General features: G+C 44.4%; 2 protein-coding genes across 6 annotated transcripts in view; both read right to left on the bottom strand.

The window, feature by feature from the left end:
• Nucleotides 1-22,846, bottom strand: part of SMAP1 (small ArfGAP 1) — a 160,492-nt gene extending 137,646 nt beyond the window's left edge. Inside the window, exon 1 of one of the 5 annotated variants that reach the window (XM_061131855.1) lies at nt 22,670-22,846. In XM_061131855.1, coding sequence (XP_060987838.1) covers nt 22,670-22,787 — 118 coding nt within the window. In that variant the 5' untranslated portion in view covers nt 22,788-22,846. The remainder of the gene's footprint in view (nt 1-22,669) is intronic. The other 4 variants (XM_061131856.1, XM_061131857.1, XM_061131859.1 and 1 more) reach the window with 4 other exon arrangements.
• LOC133048220 (large ribosomal subunit protein uL14m-like) lies at nt 13,286-13,856 on the bottom strand. The gene has a single exon (XM_061131861.1). It carries the CDS (start codon nt 13,736-13,738, stop codon nt 13,301-13,303), a length of 438 nt encoding a protein of 145 aa, XP_060987844.1. The 5' UTR covers nt 13,739-13,856; the 3' UTR covers nt 13,286-13,300.
• Nucleotides 22,847-23,616: the final 770 nt, after the last annotated feature.

The following is a 23,616-nucleotide window of genomic DNA, read 5'->3' as shown; positions in this document are numbered from 1 at the left end:
CTCATTTTCCCAGGTCAGGCTGTGGGTGCGCTGCTCACGCTGAGACCAGCTGAGACAGAAGCCATGGAGATAGTACCGATGTGCTTACACCACGGACACTCCACCCGACTTCTGGTGTGCCAGAGGACAGAGAGCTAAGAAAGCTGTATTTCTCAGATTCCTCTGCAGTTAGACTTTTGAATGAGAATGAGTTTCTACCAATTAGATGCACTCATGCAATCAATAGCTCACTTGGTAAAGACTCCACCTGCAATGCAGGAGACCTCGGTTCAATTCCTGGGTCAGGAAGATCTGCTGGAGAAGGAACAGGCTACCCACTCCAGTATTCTTGGGCTTCCCTTGTGGCTCAGCTGGTAACAAATCCGCCTGCAATGCAGGAGACCTGGGTTTGATCCCTGGGTTGGGAAGATCCCCTGGAGAAGGGAAAAGCTACCCACTCAGTATTCTGACCTGGAGAATGCCCTGGACTGTACAGTCCATTGTATCGCAAAGAGTCAGACACAACTGAGCGACTTTCACTTATGTAATCAATACTTGAAAGCCAAAGTGAGATGGAGACTATCTTCCTGCCTTTCTCACTTTTTTTCTGCAAGAAAACCAGCTGGTAGAATCTCTGGTCTCTAGTCGAGTCTGGGTGAGAAGCACCGGTTTTCACGGGTGACGGGAAGACCCCACACTCCAGTACCAGCTTGTACGTGTGGGAGGGCAGCTGCAGCTTTCTAATCCCAGGATCACAGCTAGCTTGTTTTCTGACACTCAACAGCCCAAGGACAGCCTTTGGGCGTGAAGCTCCCTGGCGCATCAGTTCTGCTATGATCTGGGACTGACTTTCCCGTCCCTCCCAGGCCTTTCACAAGGACCTAATTTCCTATATTAAAGCATTTCTGCCAACACACCTAGAGCATTCTATTTGCAGTGCTGAAGCTCTACTATAACAACCTCAAACATACAAAAATAATATGTGATTCCAGTACTCAACGCCAGTGGCTTTTACAAACCTGACTAAACAAAGTTTTACACAAGCTAAAAAAAAGAAAAAGACAAATATTGGGTGAGGCCTTATTTTCCATAAAAAAGAATCACCAAAATCACAGTGATCTTCACCAAACACTTAAGATACTGCATGAAATACTTCCAAGACCACTGAGATAAATTAGCTTTGCAGATGCTGCTTGTATCATTTCATAAATAATGTCTTAAACTGGCAACATACAGCATTCTCAAGCTGAGCATGCATCTTCCCTTGCTCAGTTCCTTATTCACTCAACAAATATTTACGAAGCACTTATGTGCCAGGAAGTATCCTAGGCGGTGAATAAGAAAGACAAAAATGCCTGACTTCATACATTCTAGAAAGCAAGCCAACTATTAAACAAAATTAAGTACATACTGAATGAAGACCTAACCTAACCAAGGTGTGGAGGCCAGGCCCACATGCACACCTGAAGGAAGAACATTCCAGAGAGAGAAAAAGGCACCAGGGCAGAGCCTGGTGAGTATATTCAGAGGCTGAGCGGGCAGTGTGGACTGCCATAAGTGCTTTGGTTTTTACTCAGGCAAAAATAATGGAGGGTTTCAAGTATAGCAATGACAGGATCTAGGTACCTAACTTGACTTTTTAAATAGATCATTCTGGCAGCTGGGTTAGAACAGACCATAGTGGCAAGAATAAAGCTGGAAGACTATTTTAGCTATTGTGGGGACAACTCCAAAGTTCTGGGACTGAGCACAAGGGCTGAGCAAGATGGGGAAGTCTGCTCGAAGAGCAGGCCTGGGGGGAGAAAGATGAATTAAGTTAAGACATGTTAACTTGGAGCCACTGAATGAACAGCACATGCAGTTGGATAGACCAGTGTGGAGTTCTGGGGTGGGGGCTTTCTATCTGAAGACATGTGCCAGGGGGAGTCATCCACTTACAGTCAATAATTAAAGCAGGAGACTGGATAAGATTGGCAAAGGAGGAGTAAACACAGACAGAAATGAAGAGGTTCAAGAACTGAGTCCTGTGGTAGATTCAAGAACTGGCTGTGCAAGTCTCCTACCTCTTTAGATTAAAAAAAAAAAAAAATGCTATTTTGCTTAAATTAACGCTAGTTCTTTTTCTATCCCCTACTATGGAAAGTCTTAAATACAGAAAGCCCTGGGTCAGGATTCATTAGTGCCTTCAGTCTAGTTCAGTTCAGTTGCTCAGTCATGTCTGACTCTGCAACCTCATGAACCGCAGCATGCCAGGCCTCCCTGTCCATCACCAACATCCGGAGTTTGCTCAAACTCATGCCCATCGAGTCGGTGATGCCATCCAGCCATCTTACCCTCTGTCGTCCCCTTCTCCTCCTGCCCCCAATCCCTCCCAGCATCAGGGTCTTTTCCAATGAGTCAACTCTTCGCATGAGGTGGCCAAAGTATTGGAGTTTCAGCTTCAGCATCAGTCCTTCCAATGAACACCCAGGACTGATCTCCTTTAGGATGGACTGGTTGGATCTCCTTACAATCCAAGGGACTCCTTACACAACTTCAATCTGTACGACAATCAGCAGCTGTGCCTAACAACACACAACAGGTGCTTAGAAAACACATGTGACATGAACACTTCTTCAGGTACCCTTGGATAAAACACAACTTAGGAAGCAGTATTAGAGGTTCTGGTGCACTTTCACGGTTTGCTGCAGTTCTTTTCACTATATTCTTAAAAAAAAATAGGATGAGGAAGAAGTAAAATTAGTACCACACTCATTACTACCTCTTCAGATGTATTATTAACAACTGCTAGTCAGTACTTAAACAGCTGCATGATAACCCTTTTTCTGATCCAGCATCCAAAAATGACCAGGGTCTACCATAAAGAGCCAACAGCTAATTTACTTATTCCTTAATCACTGTCTTTGTAATAATAATTTATTTGAAGTTTTTTTTTACTTCTTTTGTTCTCCTGGTATGTTTATACAGCCTCTGAGTATGTTCAGAACATATATGTTGAAAAATATGCATTCAGTACAAGATTACATAAATGTCCAGATATATACTGTCAGTCAAGACTAGTTAACAATACAGTCTTCTAACTGAAGAGGAAAAAAATGCAGATCAAAGTGAACTAAACATTTTTTAAGTCCAGAACAATCCTCCTTATTTGCTGATAGATTGTTTACTTCTTAGATACAAAAACTAGAATTTTTTTCCTAACTTTCATTATCAAAATTTTCTAAATACAGAGAGTAGCACAGTGAATAACCACATACCCAATGCCCAGATTCAACAATTGGTAGTTTTTTGCCATATTTTTATCTTTTGTGTGCTGAAGTGTCTTAAAAGTAATTTCAGGCAAAAGACATCACTCCTAAAAACTTCAGAATGAAGCTTTAAAAAATATGAATTTTCCCTCCATAATCACAATTACCACACCTACCAAATTAACAGTAAGTTCTCAACGTCATCTAATGCTACCTATTTTACTTCCCACAACCATGCTTCCAAACATTTTTTTTTTGTAAAGGACTTTTTCAAAAAAAGCATCCTCTCAAGGACCATTCACTGTGTTATGTCTCTGATGTGCCTTTTAACTTAGAAGAGACCCCCTCCCAACTTTGTACCCCATTAAACTTAGCAAAGAGATACCAAACCCAGGCTTAACATAAAGAATAATTATACTCTCCACTTTAAATATTTTCAGGGAACACATACCAATATGAAAAGTCTCTAATCAGCATAATGCTCCTTACTTCATGTGAATTCTAAAAGTAACTTGAATATGAACATTCAAGGTCTACCATAAAGATCAGGCTTCCCAGGTGGCTCTGAGGTAAAGAACCCACCTGCCAATGTAGGAGACATAGGAGACGCAACTTCACTCCCTGGGTGAGGAAGATCCCCCGCAGCAGGAAATGGCAACCACTCCAGTATTCTCGCCTGGAAAATTCCGTGGGCAGAAAGGAGCCTGGCAGGCCACAGACCATGGGGTCACAGAGCCGGACACGACTGACGGACTTTCACCCTAAAGATTAAAGCTCAGCTGAGTGGTACTAGCCCGAAGATCTGTTTCCTAGGTGTGACGTAACAGTAAGCACTGCTTGGGACTGATACTCTCCCTCTACAAAAACTCAAACTCAAAGAGCCTGATGTGATTTGCTTTATTCAATTTGAACATATAGTAACTTCAGCTGTTATATACTCACTAATATATACACATATGTTTTACACATTCATTTAAACATACGAAGCTATTTTTACATGTTTTTCCAATTACACTTATCTCTCAGGCTATGGGCTGCAGACTATCACCATACTTCAAATATCTGGTAACAGTTTCACTATGAAATATAAGAACTTCTATGATGTTTTTGGCCTGTTAATGTGCCTTGTAATTTTTTCTTAATGGCTAGCCATGCTGTGCTGGGTAAAAAACGGCTGTAAAGAGGCCTTAGTAACTGGGGAAGGGGGCATTCCATAGCCCCGGGATTAGGTTTCAGTTCTGCAGGGAGTCTCTGCCTCTGTATTGGGAACTTCACCAATACTTTCAGTCTCTGCCACCCTTCCTTCAGGGGGACAGGATGGCTAGACTAGGCAGGCGTTGGGATTTCTAGAGATAGCGAGTTAGGAATTTCTGTCGCCCAGGTCTGTGCTTAGTCACTCAGTCGTGTCTGACTCTTTGTGACCCCATGGACTGCAGCCCGCCAGGCTCCTCTGTCCAGGCAAGAATACTGGAGTGGGTTGCCATGCCCTCCTCCAGGGGATCTTCCCAACCCAGGGATAGAACCCAGGTCTCCCACATTGCAGGCGGATTCTTTACCATCTGAGCCACCAGGGAAGCCCCTTGGAGCCCTACTTCAACCCCACATCTCTGATCTCCTCCTGGTCCTGTCATCATTCAGCCTGGGGCCCAGCTCCGAGAGGCACCTCTTTTCCCCCAGGTCAGTTAAGCTATATTTAAATAGTTTATCCCCAGGGTCTACCTTAATGCAAAAAACAGAGTGCTCTGGTGTATTTCTAAATAGTCCTTCTTCTTCTTCTTCAGCCAGAAGCACTAGGAGCTTTTCTCCCATATTTACTGTGTTGAGCTTCTAGAGGTAAAACTCACAAATACATCTGACCCGCCCCATTTATTGAATCCCCCTGGAGTCCTCCAGAAATTCATCAATTACAGTTTGGGTTTTCCCAGTCCAGTTCTGGTTCCCAGAATTGTGACGGAAGTTGTGATTCTCTGTGTTCACCTATCTCTGCAATTTGGGGGAATGCAGTTTGCCCTACGACCTCATTTCTCTGACAGATCTAATAAGAACTGCTGATTGTTCAGCTTGCTCAGCTTTTTCCTTCTTGTTTGGAAGGAGTGGAGACCTAAAGCTCCTAACAGTCTTGAAGCCAGACCACAATCTAGAAGTCCTCTCAACTATTTTTTGAAAACTACCAAAACATTTATTTTACGTAAAAACCAGATTCCTGTTGCTTTCAGGCATACTTTTAACAAATCAGTTACGAACAGTCAAAAGCAGGGAGACAAGAGATAAAAGCCCAAAAAACAGGCAATCACCTGATAGCCTTGTCTTATCTACGGAAGTGAAACCACTGTCTCCACTAAAAAACAAATTCCAAATAACTAATTTTCATTAATTAATGAGGGAAAACTGCTTCTGTACAAGAGTTGAGCACCATTTCACAGGGAAAAAAATAGACTAGTGACCTTTGCATATAAAAATAGTAATTTAATGAAAACAGAAAAGGAATCCATGTCACCATCAACTAAACAAATTAACACAACCTGAAAGTGGAGATTTATTTTATTTGGTGGGGATGTTAAGGACTCTTGAGCCCAGGAGACAACATCTCAGCAGCCCTGAGAAACCTTCCGAGGAGGCTACAGCCTGACTCCCTCTCCTGCATCCTGGGAACAGTTTCTGTATACACCCAGCTATCTGGTTGTTTCTGTATACACAAGGCTATAGTATACACTGGTTTGAAACAAAGCGGGCAGGCAGTCTGAATATCAAAGATTACTGATAAGTAAGGAAAACCAGGTATCAAGCCAAGGAATTTAGCATTCTTTGTGTATGGGAAGACGCAAACCTCTGGGCTCACTGAATTCATTCCTTTCATACGCACCTCAGCTACCTGGGGCCAAATACTGTTTCTTGATTGTTTATATTCTTAATTTCTTGCTCAACACTGCTGTTCAGTCGCTAAGACCTGTCCAACTGTTTGCAACTCCATGAACTGCAGCATGCCAGGATCCCCTGTCTTTTACTATCTCCCGGAGTTTGCTTCAACTCATGTCCATTGAGTCATCCAATGATTCTATCCAGAGTCTCCTGCTTCTCTTCCTGCCCTCAATTTGTCCCAGCATCAGGGTCTTTTCTAAGAAGTCAGCTCTTTGCATCATGTGGCAGAAGTGTTGGAGCTTCAGCTTCAGCAACAATCCTTCCAATAAATATTTAGGGTTGATTTGCTTTAGGTTTGACTGGTTTGATCTCCCTGCAATCCAAGGGACTCTCAAGATCATTCTCCAGCATCACAATTGGAATGCATCAATTCTTTGGCACTCAGCCTTCTCTATGGTCCAGCTCTCACATCCCTACATGACTCCTGGAAAAACCATAGCTTTGACTACACAGATCTTTGTTGGCAAAGTAACATCTCTGCTTCTTAACATGCTCTACGTTTGTCATCTTTTTTTCCAAGGAGCGAGTGTCTTTGAATTTCATGGCTGCAGTCACCATCCACAGTGATTGTGGAGCCCAAGAAAATAAAATCTGTCACTGCTTCCATTGTTTCCCCATCTATTTGCCACGAAGTGATGCCATGATCTTACTTTTCTGAATGTTGAGTTTTAAGCCACCTTTTTCACTCTCCTCTTTCACTTTCATTAAGAGGCGCTTTAGTTCTTCTTCACTTTCTGCCATAAGGGTGGTGTCATCTGCGTATCTGACATTATTGATATTTCTCCTGGCAATCTTGATTTCAGCTTGTGCTTCATCTAGCCCGGCATTTAGCATGATGTACTCTGGATAGAAATTAAATAAGCAGGGTGACAATATACAGCCTTGGCGTACTCCCTTCCACGTCCAGTTCTAACTGTTGCTTCTTGACCTGAATACAGATTTCTCAGGAAGCAGGTCAGGTGGTCTGGAATTCCCATCTCTTTCATAATTTTCCAGTTTGTTGTGATCCACACAGTCAAAGGCTTTGGCGTAGTCAATGAAGCAGAAATAGATGTTCTTCTGGAATTCTCGTGCTTCTTGCTTTTTCTCTATGATCCAATAGTTGTTGGCAATTTGATATCTGGTTCCTCTGCCTTTTCTAAATCCAGCTTGAACATCTGGAAGTGCTTGGTTCACATAGTGTTGAAGCCTGGCTTGGAGAATTTTTGACCATTACTTTGCTAGCATGTGAGATGAGTGCAACTGTGCAGTAGTTTGAACATTCTCTGGCACTGTCTTTCTTTGGAATTGGAGTGAAAATTGACCTTTTCCAGTCCTGTGGCCAGTGCTAAATTTAGTAACATTGTATAGGAGGAGTGATCAAAACCATTCCCAAGAAGAAATGCAAAAAGGCAAAATGGTTGTCTGAGGAGGCCTTACAATAGCTGAGAAAAGAAGAGAAGCAAAAGGCAAAGGAGAAAAGGAAAGATATACCCATCTGAATGCAAAGTTCCAAAGAACAGCAAGGAGAAATAAGAAAGCCTTCCTCAGTGATCAGGGCAAAGAAACAGAGAAAAACAATAAAATGGGAAAGACAGAGATCTCTTCAAGAAAATTAGAGATACCAAGGGAACATTTCATGCAAAGATGGGCACAATAAAGGGCAGAAATGGGATGGACCTAACAGAAGCAGAAGATATTAAGAAGAGGTGGCAAGCATACACAGAAGAACTATACATAAAAGATCTTTATGACCCAGATAACCACGATGGTGTGATCACTCACCTAGAGCCAGACTGTCCTAGAGTGCTAAGTCACATGGGCCTTAGGAGGCATCACTACAAACAAAGCTAGTGGAGGTGATGGAATTCCAGCTGAGCTACTTCAAATCCTAAAAGATGATGCTGTGAGAGTGTTGCAGTCAATATACCAGCAAATTTAGAAAACTCAACAGTGGTCAGAGGACTGGAAAAGATCAGTTTTTTATAGTTTTAGCTCATTTAATTTTATTATTCCTTTCAGGTACATTTTCATGCCTAGTATGAGTTAAAGGTCGAGGCACATTCTGTTGTTGTTTAAAAGACTACCCTTTCCCTATTGAATTACCCTGGCACTTCTGTTAAAAACAGCTGACCTGTATATGTAAGTCTATTTGTTTTAATTATGTGCTCCATCAATCTATGTCTGTCCTTAGACCAATATCATACTGTCTTGATTACAGTAGCTTTATATTAACTGTTGAAGTCAGTTCATATAAAAAACTGAACGTTCTTTTACACAATTATTCAGATTTGGGAGTCTCCTCTGCATTTCTTTATAAATTTTAGAGTCAACTTGTCAATTTCCACCAAAAAAAGCCTTCTGAGATTCTGACTGCAATCATCGTGAATCTACAGATTTGGAGAGAACTGACATCTTAAAAAGACTGTGTCTTCTAATCCATGAACATGGTATGTCTCTCCATTTCTTTAGGTATTCTTTAATTTCTCCCAGTCTTTGGTAGTTTTCAGCATACAAGTCTTGCATATATTTTGTTACATTTATCACTACATTTTCAGATTTTATAAATTGCAAATGGTAATTTTTATTTCAACTTCCAACTATTTGTTGATGGTATATAGGGATAGTTAATTTTTCTATAGTCACCTTGATAAACTCAATTACTGGTTCTAATACTTTTTTAAAATAAATTTCTAAGGATTTTCTAAATAAATGGTCATGTTGCAACTGTTAAATTACTTGAGTGCTTCAGAGATTTTAAAAATAATTTCTGCAAAAATGTCTAACTTAAACTGTATTCACTTCACAATCCTATAGGGTTCCCTTGTAGCTCAGCTGGTAAAGAATCTGCCTGCAGTGTGGGAGACCTGGGTTCAATCCCTGGGTTGGGACGATCCTGTGAAGAAGGGAAAGGCTACCCACTCTAATATTCTGGCCTGGAGAATTCCATGGGGTCGCAAACAGTTGGACATGACTGAGCAACTTTCACTTTCACCATCCTATGCCCTCTTAAGTATATCCCAAGCAGTACCTATTATAAAAATCTAGGTTCAATATACAACTTTTTATCACAAATCCACTTGTAGTAAGCAGAACGATGACCCCAAAGACATCCAGTATCTAGATCTGTAAATATGTTAACCTTCCATGGCAAAAGAAACTTTGCAGATGGTGTTCTTTTGAATTATCTAGGTAAGCTCAACATAATCATGGCAGTGATGGAAGCAGAGAGGCAGAAAGCGAGAGATCTGAAGACAGCATCATGAGGATAGAGGAAGTGGCCAAGAAGCAAGCATCCCAGGTGACCTCTCTAAATTGGAAAAGATTCTCCCTACAGTCTCCAAAAGGAACACATCTGATTTTAGCTCAGTAAGACTCATTTGGAACACCAACCTCCAATATAAGATGATACATTTGTGTTGTTTTAAGTCACTAAGTTTGTGATGATTTGTAGTATCAGCAATAGGAAACTAATATACCAGTGATGATCATTTCACTTCAATAAATATACTTCTGCTAGTTTTTTGGCACCATGCACTATCACCACCCTACACCAAAAGCACCTTTCACAAGAACTGAATGAACTACTACCAAAAGTCTAGACTACACACACACACACACACACACACGAGTTGAACGTTACCCAAGCAAAAGAAGAATGAATCGATGGACCTAGAAAATACTATACTTAGTGAAGTAAATCAGACAAGGCTAAGTATATGGTATCATTTATATGGGGAATCTAAAAACTAACACACTGAGAATATCCTGGTGGTCCAGACTCACAGATACAGAAAAAAAAAAATGATTATTGAAGGTGAGGGGAGGGACAAATTAGGAGTATGGGATTAACAGACACAAACTACTCTACATAAAACAGATAAGCAACAAGGATTTACTATACATCACAGGGAATTACATTCAACATCTTATAATAACCTACAAAGGAAAATAACCTGAAAACATTTATAACTGAATCATTATGCTGCATACCTGAAACACATTATAAACCAACTATAATTCAGTTTTTTAAAGTCCAGAATAAATCATAATTTTTTATAAATTTTCTTACATTGAAAGATAAAGCTATCCTAAATATGATTTGTTACAGAATTTTAAAAACTCCTTCAATTATCTTTTTAAGTTTGTATTCAAGCTGATCACTTGAAATGCACTCTTTAAAAAAGATCAATGGGAAACATCTGAGGATCTGTCATAAATCACTCTTAGAAGCAATCACTTGGATCTCATAAAATGAAGACCAAAGTTGTTGTGGAGCGGGGAGTGGAAAGAATGGAGGTTTACTACCAAGATTATAATTATCTCCTCTTTGGACCCTCAAAGTCCTTACATTTACCACTCGAAATGCATGTGAACATGAAATTAGCACATATTTCAAATAAGTGGAATTACTTCCTCATGTAAGCTCTTATTTTAAGCAAAATACTTTCAAAAAGTCATTTCTTTATGATATTACAGGTAAATGCCATTCACAGTTAACAAAACTCCATGTAACATCTTAGGCAAAAACTACTGACAATGATAAATGTATATGGCTAACTGAAAATGCACCTACAGGTCTCTTCTTTAAAATGATGAGTAAAAGCGTAACTTGGCTTTTGACTGGAAGAGGTGGTAACTTCTTTGATTTTACTCTACTCCAAGAAAGCAGTAAAATGAAAAGGTTTCATATAAAAGGACTTCTCAACCAGTAAAGAATATTCCTGTTAGCTACATGATATTCCGAAGCTAATTAAAAATAGTAACAGGTAAATTTGCTCAGCAAGACCTAAGTCATCAGTGCAAAGTCTTTTAAAAAGTAATAAAGGTCTGATCATGATTCAAAGTTCAATAAGACCCCCAAATATTTTATACCCTCAGTAATAATAATAGACCCTCAATAACAGAAGTTTTTTAATTAACAATAACAGTAAATACTAGCACAGAAGTAACAAGAGGCAGGGAATTCAGGAAGCAACACAGACCATGAGGGAGCTGAAATAAATCTTTGCAGTAAGGCTCAACAAGGACAGGGACAACTGGTCACCAAGCAAGTTAGAAGCAAAGCTTAGACTCACACCTGGCTTTACTAACTTACCCCAGGACACTGCTTTCCAATTCTACTGTGCTAATTCTATGGTACAGGGAGATAATCAGTACCTGACCTAAGGGTGTAACTGCAGAAATAGAAAACAAAGAAGTTACATGGAAGACCCCCTTCCAAACAAAAACACTAAAGGACTTCTCTATTGATTCGATCAATTCATAGAATAAAGTTTAGTGATCAGAAAAAAAAATTCTGTTTTGTTGAAATTGGTATTTTGAAGTTAGGCTGGTTATGCTATTAAATGCAAAGAGATAAAGTAAAACAAAGGCTCTGTCCGCACTTGAATACATTTAGCAATAACCTCTCTGACAAAGACCTTACATTTGGTGGTGGTGGTGGTGGTGCTTTAGTTGCTAAATTGTATTCATTGGCTCTTTGCAAACCCATGGACTGAAGCCCTCTCCTCTGTCCATGGAACTTCCCAGGCTACTGGAGTGGGTTGCCATCCCCTTCTCCAGGGGATCTTCCCAGCCCAGGAATTGAACCAGAGTCTCCTGCTCTGCAGGCAGATTCTTTACCAACTGAGCCACCAGGGAAGCCCTTATGTCAGCTTGAAGGTGATAATCTCTTCCTGCAAAATAATCTCTTCTATCACAAATTTCAACTACAAAAGCATATGTTTTCTTTCAGGCATGTAACATGCAGCTAGCAACACACACTCTGGAGCTAGATCTCCTGGATTCAAAATCTTGACTCTATGGTCCAGATTCCCAACTCCATCTAATCCAGTAAAGTTGGAAATTTCCTCTAATGCTTATATCTGCTCCTCTGGCTGATACCCCTAGGCTGGGTTCTAGAGCTAGCTGAGATATGCTGAGACGCTGACGTGGTCTGCCGATATTGTCGTTGTTTAGATGCTAAGCTGTGTCTGACCCTCGGTGACCCCATGGACTATAGCACCGCAGGTTCCCCTGTCCATGGGATTTCCCAGGCAAGAACACTGGAGTGGGTTGCCTTATCCTCCTCCAGAGGAATCTTTCTGACCCAGGGAGTGAACCTGAGTCTCCTGCTTGTCAGGGGGATTCTTAACCACTGAGCCACCTGGGCAGTCGGGTCTGCCAACATACTGGAGGAAAATACACACTATCAGTAATGTTGTAAGGTCCCCAAGTCTACCCACGAGTGTGCTACTTCACTAAAAGGACTCACAAGACTCAATGTATGTGTGTACTCATGGCTACGACTTCTTACAGCAGAAGGACACCAAGCATACTGGCAAAAGGAAAAGGTACAAAAAGCGAAGTCCGGGAGAAATCAGGCACAAGTGTGCAGAAGTTCTCTTCCGGCGGGGCTCCACTCAACATACTTCTCAGCAGTGACTTCTGACAGCGGGTGTGAAACCCTGCCAGCCAGGGAAGCTCATCAGAGATTCCGTGCCTAGGGCTTTTACCTGGGAGCTTGCCTAGCCCAAATGCAATCTCCAGACTCCCAGAAGAAAAGCAGGTGTCCAGCAGAAACCATGCTATTTGCACAATGAGTTTAGGCACAGTGACCGACATCACTTAGGGTAATGAGACCCTTCCACATCCAAGCTTCCGGATGCCAGTCAGGGGCCAACTCTGCAATCATTCCTGCTTCCAACAGACCAGCAAATCCTTTACTGTGGACCTCACCTACCTGTTCCTTGATTTATTCCCACCCAGCTCCCAGAAAAGTGCCTGAAATATATGGTAGCCATCAAAAAATTTTTTCATGAAAAAATTCCTGGCTCTACCATTTCCTAGCTGGATAACACTGGGTAAGTTACTTAAGTTCTGTGTGCCTCAGTTTCCTCACTTGTACTACCAACCTCAAAAGATTATGTTGAGGACTAATTATATGTTAATTAATATGTGTAAGATATTTGATTACACCAGTGGCTGGCAAGAATGAAGCACTATATAATTTGTGTATATATAACCTTATTTTTTTTTGTTTGAACTTTCAACATTACAGTTTTTTGTTTGTTTTTTTTTTACACGGAAGCGTTTATTTTCCCACAGGACACTGTTCCCGGGCTCCCTCTCGGCAGAGGCAGTTCTCAGAACGGCTCCATCCACGAGCCCCGAGGCCAGCGCTTGGGCTCCGCTCACACGAAGTTCCGAGCGATGGCCAGGACCTTGGAACACTCGCCTTCCCTCCGGCGGAGGCTGGTGCGGATGGGTGTCTTGATTCGGGTCCCCACTGGGTTCCCACTGTCCTCGATGAGGACCACGTTGTTGGAGTCAAACCTGGGGGTCACTGCGGGGCCAGGCATGCGGTGCCCCACGATGAGCGCCTTCTTCTTCTGCCCCTTGATGGCCAGCAGGATCCGGTCGCCCACCTCGCCCACCCCGTTCTTGCTATAGACGTGGATGCAGCGAGGAGGGCGATGGTAAGGGGTGTTCCCCAGGGCGCTGTTGTCCACCACACGCACCCGCGTCATCTTCTGAATTGCGCCAAGGCTGCCAGTGGTGCTGAAACAGCGCTGGCTGAATGCTCTGCTCATGTGGACGCAGGGGCCCCAGAGCCCGCTAGAGAAAGCCATGGGATCCCAAGATGGCAACTCCGCCTTCGCCGCCTAGGAATATCCCGCCGCGGGCCTCACTGGCCCGGCGCCGCCTTCCCCCCCACGCGGCCTCTCGCTCTGCGCCTCTCAACCTTACAGTTTTACCTTCTCCAAGTCACACTGAATTCTCCCAATACTAAATTTCTAATGAACCTATAATCTACACATAGATTAGAATTTAACTGATCATCGTTTCGTATCCACTGAGATCCGTAACTACTTTATGGACCACATCCTAACTTTTTTAGCACATTTGACAGTACCGGACATGATACTTAACCTTCGCAGTGCCCAGAAAATACTGACTTACCAACAAAACTATGTTTGTTAAATCAACTTTTTACAGAGGTCAGAATGTAACACAGTCAACACTTTTGATAATAATTGCAACGTAAACAAAATGGCTTCCAAGTTTCTTTGATCTTCCTCTATTGAGAAGAGAAAAATGAGTTGATTCCATCCAGGCAAAAGACTGGTAATAGCAGCAGCAGCAAGGAAAAGGCTCGAGTTTATAATGTACAGAATTACAATGTCAATTATTTGACTTTGCCTTACAGAGAGAATGGTCTGGAGTCCATGAAGGTCAGTAAGGGCTATATACACATCTTGTACAGCAAGAATTAAGATACAAATTCACTTAAGTACTGAAATCAAGTCATGAAAGCCTATCCTTTATAGTAACTATTTTTTAATTATTGATTTATTTTTGAGGCTACAAAATGCTGATGTTTAGACACTCATTCAACATAAATGATGGATCGTTCCTAACATATTTCACTTGTTTATAATCGATAAGTTCTTTGGATTGGATGATAAGCGCTTTATAAAGCTGTGTTTATAAACACGGTTTATAAAACCGTAAGCTTTACATCTATCCCCTCCCTCTCCAGCCTCCCTCCCGCTTCCCACCTCCCTACAGCCTCACAGAGCACCGGGCTGAGTTCCCTGCGTTACACAGCAGCTCCCCACGGGCAGTCTCCTTCACAGACGGTAACGTATATATGTCAGTGCTGCTCTCTCAGTCCACCCACCCTCTCCTTCTCCCCCACGCTGACAGGGCAGTTCTCTACATCTGTGTCTCTATTCTTGCCCTGGAGATAGGTTCATCAGTACCATTTGTCTAGATTACATATACATGCATTAATATACGATATTTGTTTTTCTCTTTCTGACTCACTTTACACTGTATAACAGGCTCTAGGTGCATCCACCTCAATTCAACAGACTCAAATGTGTTCCTTTTTATGGCCGAGTAATATTCCATTGTGTATATGTACCCCAACTTCTTTATCCATTCATCTGCTGATGGATAGGTTGCTTTCATGTCCTGACTGTAAACAGTGCTACAGTGAACACCGGGATATATGTATCGTTTTGAATGATGGTTTTCTCGGGATGAACATTTCAATCTTTAAAAAAAAGAAGACAAAGATGATGAACTGGGAGAAAAAAAGCAGGGGACCACATGCAGCCTAAGTTATAAACTGATGAGTCAGAGAGACCTGTGGTTTCCATACCAGCTCAAACACCAGAAGTCTACATATAATCAAAAGGGGAAACCTGAGGATCCATAGAATTTGGGAACAGAGCATCAGACTGAAGTTTAACATTCTGAGAGTAATTTTAGATAGGTAGGTCTCTTCTCTGGGTGCAGCAGACCTGGGTATGGTATGAGCCCTCTTGGAGGAGGTCGCCATTAACCCCACCATAGAGCCACCAGAACGTACACAGGACTGGGAAAAGGACTCTTGGAGGTACAGACAGAAGCTTGTGCACCAGGACCCGGGAGAAGAGCAGTGACCCCACCAGAGGCCGACCCAGACTTGCCCAGGAGCGTCCAGGAGTCTCTGGCAGATGTGTGGGTCAGCGGAGGCCTGCTGCAGGGTCGGGGCACTGAGTGCAGCAGACCTCCTTTTGAAGGAGGTCACTATTATCTTCATTAACTCTACCATTATTGGCCTCAGGTCAAGTAACAGGGAAGGAACACAGCCCCGCCCACCAACAGAAAATTGGATTCAAGATTTACTGAGCATGGCCCTGCCCATCAAAACAAGACCTATATTCCCCCTCAGTCAGTCTCTCCCATCAGGAAGCCTCCATAAGCCTCTCATCCTTCTCCATCAGAGGGCAGACAGGCTGAAAACCATATTCACAGAAAACTAACCAATCTGATCACATGGACCAGAGCCGCGTCTAACTCAATGAAACTATGAGCCATGCCATGTAGGGCCACCCAAGATGGACAGGTCATGGTGGAGAGTTCTGACAGAATGTGGTCCACGGGAGAAGGGAATGGCAAACCACTTGCCTTGAGAACCCCATGAGCAGTATGAAAAGGCAAAAGGACAAGACACTGAAAGATGAACTCCTCAGGTCAGTAGGTGCCCAGTATGCTACTTCTCCAAGATGGATAAGAGTGGGGAAATAACTCCAGAAAGAATGAAGAGACGGAACCAAAGCAAAAACAACACCCAGTTGTGGATGTGACTGGTGATGGAAGTAAAGTCTGATGCCGTAAAGAGCAATAATGCATAGGAACCTGAAATGTTAGGTCCTTGAATCAACGCAAATTGGAAGTGGTCAAACAGGAGATGGCAAGAGTGAATGTCGACATTTTGGGAATCAGCGAGCTAAAATGGACTGGAACGGGTGAATTTAACTCGTGTATCTACTACTGTGGGCAGGAATCCCTTAGAAGAAATGGAGTAGCCATCACAGTCAACCGAAGAGTCTGAAATGCAGTACTTGAATGCAATCTCAAAAATGACAGAATGATCTCTGTTCATTTCCAAGGCAAACCACTCAGTATCACAGTAATCCAGGTCTATGTCCCGACCAGTAATTGCACTCATCCCACATGCTAGCAAAGTAATGCTCAAAATTCTCCAAACCAGTATGTGAACTGTGAACTTCCAGATGTTCAAGCTGGATTTAGAAAAGGCAGAGGAACCAGAGATCAAATTGCCAACATCCGTTGGATCATCAAAAAAGCAAGAGTTCCAGAAAAACATCTACTTCTGCTTTATTGACTATGCCAAGCTTGTGTGGATCACAACGAACTGTGGAAAATTCTTCAACAGATGGGAATATCAGATCACCTGACCTGCCTCTTGAGGCACCTGTATGCAGGTCAGGAAGCAACAGTTAGAACTGGACATGGAACAACAGACTGGTTCCAAATAGGAAAAGGAGTATGTCAAGACTGTATATTGTCACCCTGCTTACTTAACCTATATGTAGAGTACATCATGAGAAACTCTGGGCTGGATGAAGCACAAGCTGGCATCAAGACTGCCGGGAGAAATATCAATAACCTCAGATATGCAGATGACACCACCTTTTTGGCAGAAAGCAAAGAAGAACGAAAGAGCCTCTTGATGAAAGTGAAAGAGGAGAGTGAAAAAGCTGGCTTAAAACTCAACATTCAGAAAACTAAGATCATGGCATCTGGTCCCATCACTTCATGGCAAGTAGATGGGGAAACAATGCAAATAGTGACAGACTTTATTTTGGGGGGCTCCAAAATCACTGCAGATGGTGACTGCCGTCATGAAATTAAAAGACGCTTGCTTCTTGGAAGAAAAGCTATGACCAACCTAGACAGCATATTAAAAAGCAGAGATATTACTTTGCCAACAAAGGTCCACCACGTCAAAGCTATGGTTTTTCCAGTGGCCATGTATGGATGTGAGAGTTGGACCATAAAAAAAGCTGAGCGCCGAAGAATTGATGCTTTTGAACTGTGGTGTTGGAGAAGACTCTTGAGGGTCCCTTGGACTGCAAAGAGATCCAGCCAGTCCATCCTAAAGGAAATCAGTCCTGAATATTCACTGGAAGGACAGATGCTGAAGCTGAAACTCCAATACTCTGACCACCTGATGTGAAGAACTGACTCAACAGAAAAGACCCTGATGCTGGGAAAGATTGAAGGCAGGAAGAGAAGGGGACGACAGAGGATGAGATGGTTGGATGGCATCACTGACTCAATGGACATGAGTTTGAGTAAACTCTGGGAGTTGGTGATGGACAGAGAGGCCTGGCGTGCTGCAGTCCATGGGGTCTCAAAGAGTTGGACACGACTGAACTGAACTTAAAGAAATTATAATTACAGACTTCTGTTTACATAAATTTATCCTACAAGTATTAACATCATTGTAAACACCAGCTCCTGAAGGTGAACTGTACTTTTTAGTAAGAATTACTTTGATATTTCAGGGTTCCTATATAAACCTATTTTAAAGGAACAGTTAATGAAAAATGTTCACCACCCTCTGCTGCCTGTAGTGGCCTCTAGGACTGGGTCTCACAACCCCATTTCACTCTTCTAATTTGCAAAGAGGTCAGAAAGCCTCCGGCTCCCTAGACAGTAAAGGACTGGACCTAAGTTAGGTCTGCAGTGACGGGCACGTGGGTGTCACAGGCTTGCAGCTGCCGTCTGTCCACAGTCAGGACAGCCAACAGACATGTCCAACAGGCACTGACCGGCCACGGCAGCCTGGTCCTCCAATCCACTGCAGGGAGGGATACAGCCGCGGCAGTGGCAGGAGGCAGTAGTGTGTGGCCTTGAAATCAGAAGGCCAGGAGTGGCTCGCTGGCTTCGGCTCCTCCAGCCCTTTCGACAATGTTGTAAGGGGTCTACTCCTTAACAGATATCTTATGATGGCTCCAGTGGCTCCCTTTCCTGTCCTATCCGCTGACTTACAACACAGTCACATTAAGACCATTCCCGTCCTCTTACACTCTGGCCTGGACCACAGTGATAACCAAAGGACTAGGTGGCTGCCTCTCGCCACTCCAGCTCTTCCTGTGACCAGTCACCGCCAAGTCTGACCATGCTTTAAGACAGTCTATCCACAGGCCGAAACGTGTACTCTCATCCACATACCTGCCGTCTGTCCTCAGCTCTGTGCTTGCACATCCGCCCTTTCAAAGGTATTTGCTGAGCTGCATCTATCTGATGCATCTCACCTGCTGTGCCGAGGGCTGGGGCTACAAGGCAAAACAAGACAGACGAGGTCTCTTCCGTCTCAGAGCTACAACCCAATCCCTGATTTCCCAATAATTACCCAAATAATGTTTAATTACAACTGTGATGAGTGTAATAAAAGACTCAAGGTGCATCTCACATGTATAAGTGGAAGCCTAATCTAACCTGGGAAGAGCAGGGAGAATCAATTCCCTTGAAGAGACACTTAAGCAGAAACTGGAAGATAGGTAAACTGACCAGATAAAAAATTGTCAGCTTCCTGGGCAGAAGAAAAGAGCATATGCAAAGGCTCTGAGGCAGCGCTCCAGGAGCTGTGGAGACAATCAAGGGACAAAAGCTCGGCGCAAGGAGAGCAGCAGTCCACAGGAAGGGGCCAGGGAGGCACTGCTCACGGGCACTATTCCAACAGTGTGCTGAGTACACTCTGCTGAAATTATTCGTGTGCAAAAATGCAGCCCCCACCGAACAAGCTCCTTTAGGGTCTGACAACAAGTTTAGCTCTCTAACCCGATAGGGTGTTTGGCGACGTCCTCAAGTCCAGATCGTGGAGTGAAGAAATGCGAGTTTGATCTGGGTCAAGAGCTTAACCTCTCCACACCAGGCAGTCTCTAGGGTCCAAGCTTCTTCTGCTTCCAACCACCCCAAAACTTACAAGGCAAGAGATGCATTTTTCATGCTGACCTATACATGCTCAGAATGACAGCTAGTATTTACCCCAGACGAAACTTGAAACACTGAAGAGTACACTTTAAGTCAGCAAGGGGCTCTAAATCCTCCCTGCTCCATCAAGTGCCACCAAGCAGTCACCAACAGAACTGCTTTCAAACTCCCGCGGAGAGCCCGCTGAGGCCTGAGAGAGGACGGGCGGCACGACCTGCTTGCTCTTATTCTCCGGTCGCTCAACAGACTTGCTCAGAGTAGGACCAAGAGCAGGAAGCTGGCACCTATGCCATCCTTCTCTCCTTCCTCCCTTCCCAAACACCATCAGGAAGCACACACCAGTGACTCAGTAAGAAAATGTCAAAATCCAAGTGACTAACTTCTGCCAGTTGGTATAAGGCAACAGAGCAGGGAAATCTCTAGCCCTAAATTCTAGTTCTGGTACAAAGAGCAATAGGGGAAACATACTTTTTAAGAAAGAAAATTAAGTTAACTAGAAAATAGCTTCAAAATACATGAAAAGCTTGATGCAGTTTATTAGGAGATGAAGAAAAAAAAATCAATACACATATACAGTATGGAACCACTTATAATAACTGAGCTGTAAAAATAAGACCTTTAGCATGTCTTTTAAAAGTACATTTAATTGTAAAGCAATTATCCTCCAGGGGCTTCCCTGGTGGCTCAGTGGTAAAGAATCTGCCTGCCACTGCAGGAGACATGGGTTCCATCCCACAGTTGGGAAGATCCCCTGCAGAAAGAAACTGCAACCCACTCCGGTATTCTTGCCTGGGAAATCCCATGGACAGAGAAGCCTGGCGGGCTACAGTCCATGCGGTCACAAAAGAAGTGGACACAACTTAGCAACAACAGCAATTAAATAATTTTATCCTCCAACTTTTAAAAAAAGTACATTTAATCAGAATTTCACTACCTACATTTACTATGTCAATTGGCACGTGCGTGTGTGCCAAGTTGTTTCAGTCATGCCTGACTCTTTGCGACCCTATGGACCATAGCCCGCTAGGTTTCTCTGTCCATGAGCTTCTCCAGACAAGAATACCAGAATGGGTTGTCAAGCCCTCCTCCAGGGGGATCTTTCTGACCCAGGAATCGAACCCAGGTCTCTTATGTCTCCCCACATTGGCAGGCTAGTTCTTTACCACTAGCGCCACATGAGAGGCCCTGTCATCTGGTATACATAATAATAAATCCAAAATCAAGAAATAAGCCAAGATTTCTACAAAGAGAGCCCCTTAGATCATACCAAAGGCTCAATAACTTTACAAAATATATTTAATCATAGCAACTGCCTCACCATGTCAATTTTTTTCAATTATTACAACTATGAAATCAAGTTTCATTCAACCAATAAGTGGTTTGAACTATTTGCTTTTTTTTTCCCCTTGAAGGACCAAGATGAAACAATGAAATAATTTAGAAGATCACCTTAACACTATCCTAGATTCAGCAGCATCAGGAAAAAGCGCTGAGCTTTCTAAATCATGCCTGTGGCTCACGCCCTTCACACCACATCCTCGAGCTCTGGGTACTCCCTTCTGTCCCACTTCCTCCACTTCTCAAAAACAAAACCATGCACACAAGACCAAACAAAGCCAAAACAAAAAAGACATCCATTCAATACATATCTACTGACCTCGGTGGCAATCCAACATGTGAGCAAAACTAACGCTCCCTATTCCTCAGGTCAGAAAAAGTAAAAGTTTTGTCCTAATGTGAGAAATACCTGATTACATCCTTCTCCCACCTCAAAAACCATAAATGCAAATGTCAACATGTGATAAACAATGGCTTTCTCTAAACCTATAAATTATTTTCAGAAATATTAGCGAAAATCTGATTTTACAAAGTACCTTTTGGCAGAAAGAAATCTGAACAAGAATTATTTTTGAATGGTTTCTATAGATAAAGGGAACTGCTAAAACTGTTATTCAATTTCTAATGAATAGATTTGATACTTACTAGCATCTCTAACTATGTGATTGATTCATTACTCAACATGCATAAAATATAAACTCATCCACTGACCTTTTAAAGGCCCATTTTCCAGTATTTCACTAATGCAGTGATGAGTAATAGAGCCTCAATACAGAAAGGCATTTATTCTCCAAAAACGACACACGTAATCCATATCAGGTAAACAAATACTAGCGCGATAAGCGGGCGTTTGCAACTCACTGCCTGAATGGTTGGCCCCAAGTGACTTTACTATGATATTGAAAAGTGCTTCATAAACGGTCCGGTTCCAGTCCAGTCACATGACCTCCCAGTAGCCGGGGACCGTCACGGTAGTAAAAGAACCTGCCAATGGCGTGTGGCTGAGTCTTATCAAGTATCACCTGCCCACTGAGACGTGACTCATTTACACAGCGTTGAGGAAGAACAGGAAAGCTTCGGGAAAAGTCGAGGTCAAACAGTGCAGAAATCTTCAATTACCTTCCCGGGAACTGACTGAGATTCCGGAGAACCCTCGGTCTCTCACCAGGGACACCAATTCACGAATAAGCCGGGTTTTATTTCCTAGCCGTATGAGGGGTTTGTTTTAAACGAACAAAAAAAACCTCTGAAACGTGTTTCCCATGAGATTACTTATAAGACATTAAATATACATCAGTTCTCCAAAGCCGAAACATATAGGCTAAAAATAGTGTGTCTATTTCAAAGGCTGAGGCAGAAGCCCTCCAACTGAACAAACTAAAATTAGGTTCCTCTCATGTCTGGATCTGAAGAACACCCCTTCGACGTTCAAGAGGCACACAGACCAGGGTCCACATACAGACTCCCCTGGACTACCTAGTCGGAGAGAATCGAATTAAAACCTTCAGCAACAGAAAAAGCCCGGCGTCCAAGAAGACTCACGTTAACGAAACCCCTTCTCATTCGGGCCAAAATCCAGGCTGGAGCACAGTACGAACGCCCAGCCTCAAGCCCTTCCCCAGCTGCCTCGCTGAGCTCGCCCCGGGCGAGGAGCGCCGGGAGGGCCGTCGGGAGGACCACCGCGAGGACCGCCCGGGGGACCGCCGGGAGGACGGCCGGGGATGCCGCCGCGAGGACCGCCCGGAGGGCAGCCCCGAGGACCGGCGCACCGTCAGTCCGCCCGGCCGCCCAGCCCCGCAGCGCCCGGGCGGAGGACGCGGCCCGCCCGGCCGCCCCACCCGCCGCGGCACCTGCCGGGCGGCCCGCGCCGGCCCGGCGGGAGCAGGGGACCCCGGAGCCCCGGCCCGAGGGTCGCGCCGCACTACCTTTGGCCTCGCAGTCGGCGCAGTACTTGTTGTCCTCCTCCCTCAGCAGCTTGGACAGGATGAGCTGGTGCTGCTCGTTCAGCTTCTGCGCCTTCTCCCGGCACGAGCGCGTCGCCATCGCGGCGGGGTGGACGCGGGCGGCAGCCGGGCGGGACGGGCGTGGGTCCGCGCAGCTGGACGCGCCGGGGGCCGCCGGGGCCGCTCGAACTCGGCCGGGAAGCGGCGGCCGAGGCGGCTGGAGCAGGAGGAGGGGCGGCGGCGGCGGCGGAGGCGGCGGCGGCGGAGGCGGCGGCGGCGGAGGCGGCGGCGGCGGAGGCGGCGGCGGCGACGTGTCCCGCCTCCTCGCCGGGCCGGCCCCGCACGCACCGCCGAGCCGGCGAGGGGGAGGGGCCGGGGCCAAGGCTTCCGGGCGGCGCCGCCGGAAGGATCAGGCGCTGACTCGCCGCGCATGCGCCGGGCCTCCCGCGAACCCAGCCCGCTGGGCGCTTCCGCTCCAGTCCGGCGCACAGGTGGTTCCGGGAAGGTGCCGAGCCTTAGGCGCGTATGGCCTTCCGCCCTCTCTCCAGACGCGATCGTCTCTGGGGACCTCGAGTCTGACCCCGTAAAGGACGACCTTTCCGTGTGCTTCTTTGCCTTTGCACCTACGGCACGACATCGGAAAGGCAGAAGTAATCGTAACTGGGCGGATTCTGTCATTCATTCAACGTTTCTTCACTGGCACGTTAGAAACAGACCCTGGCCTTGAAGCTGGAGGCCCATATGGGACCTAATAGGCAAAACTGCCTCTTCTACTGTAGGGGATGTGACATGTGTTATTGAAGGCCGACGTCGGTTGGTGGCCACTGTGCGCCTTGAGCACAGTTCTTATCACAGCTCTGAATAGTGTTGTCCGCATCCTACACATGGGGACATCCTAGCTTCCCAGGTGGCTAGGATGGTAAAGAATC

Source organism: Dama dama, chromosome 28, assembly GCF_033118175.1.
Source record: "Dama dama isolate Ldn47 chromosome 28, ASM3311817v1, whole genome shotgun sequence".
Lineage (NCBI taxonomy): Eukaryota > Metazoa > Chordata > Mammalia > Artiodactyla > Cervidae > Dama > Dama dama.
Note: the sequence above shows the minus strand (reverse complement) of the source record. Positions and strands in the feature narration are given on the sequence as shown.

Excerpts from the sequence above, each read along its gene's own strand:
- LOC133048220 (XM_061131861.1), bottom strand. The coding sequence starts at position 13,738 with ATGGCTTTCTCTAGCGGGCTCTGGGGCCCCTGCGTCCACATGAGCAGA.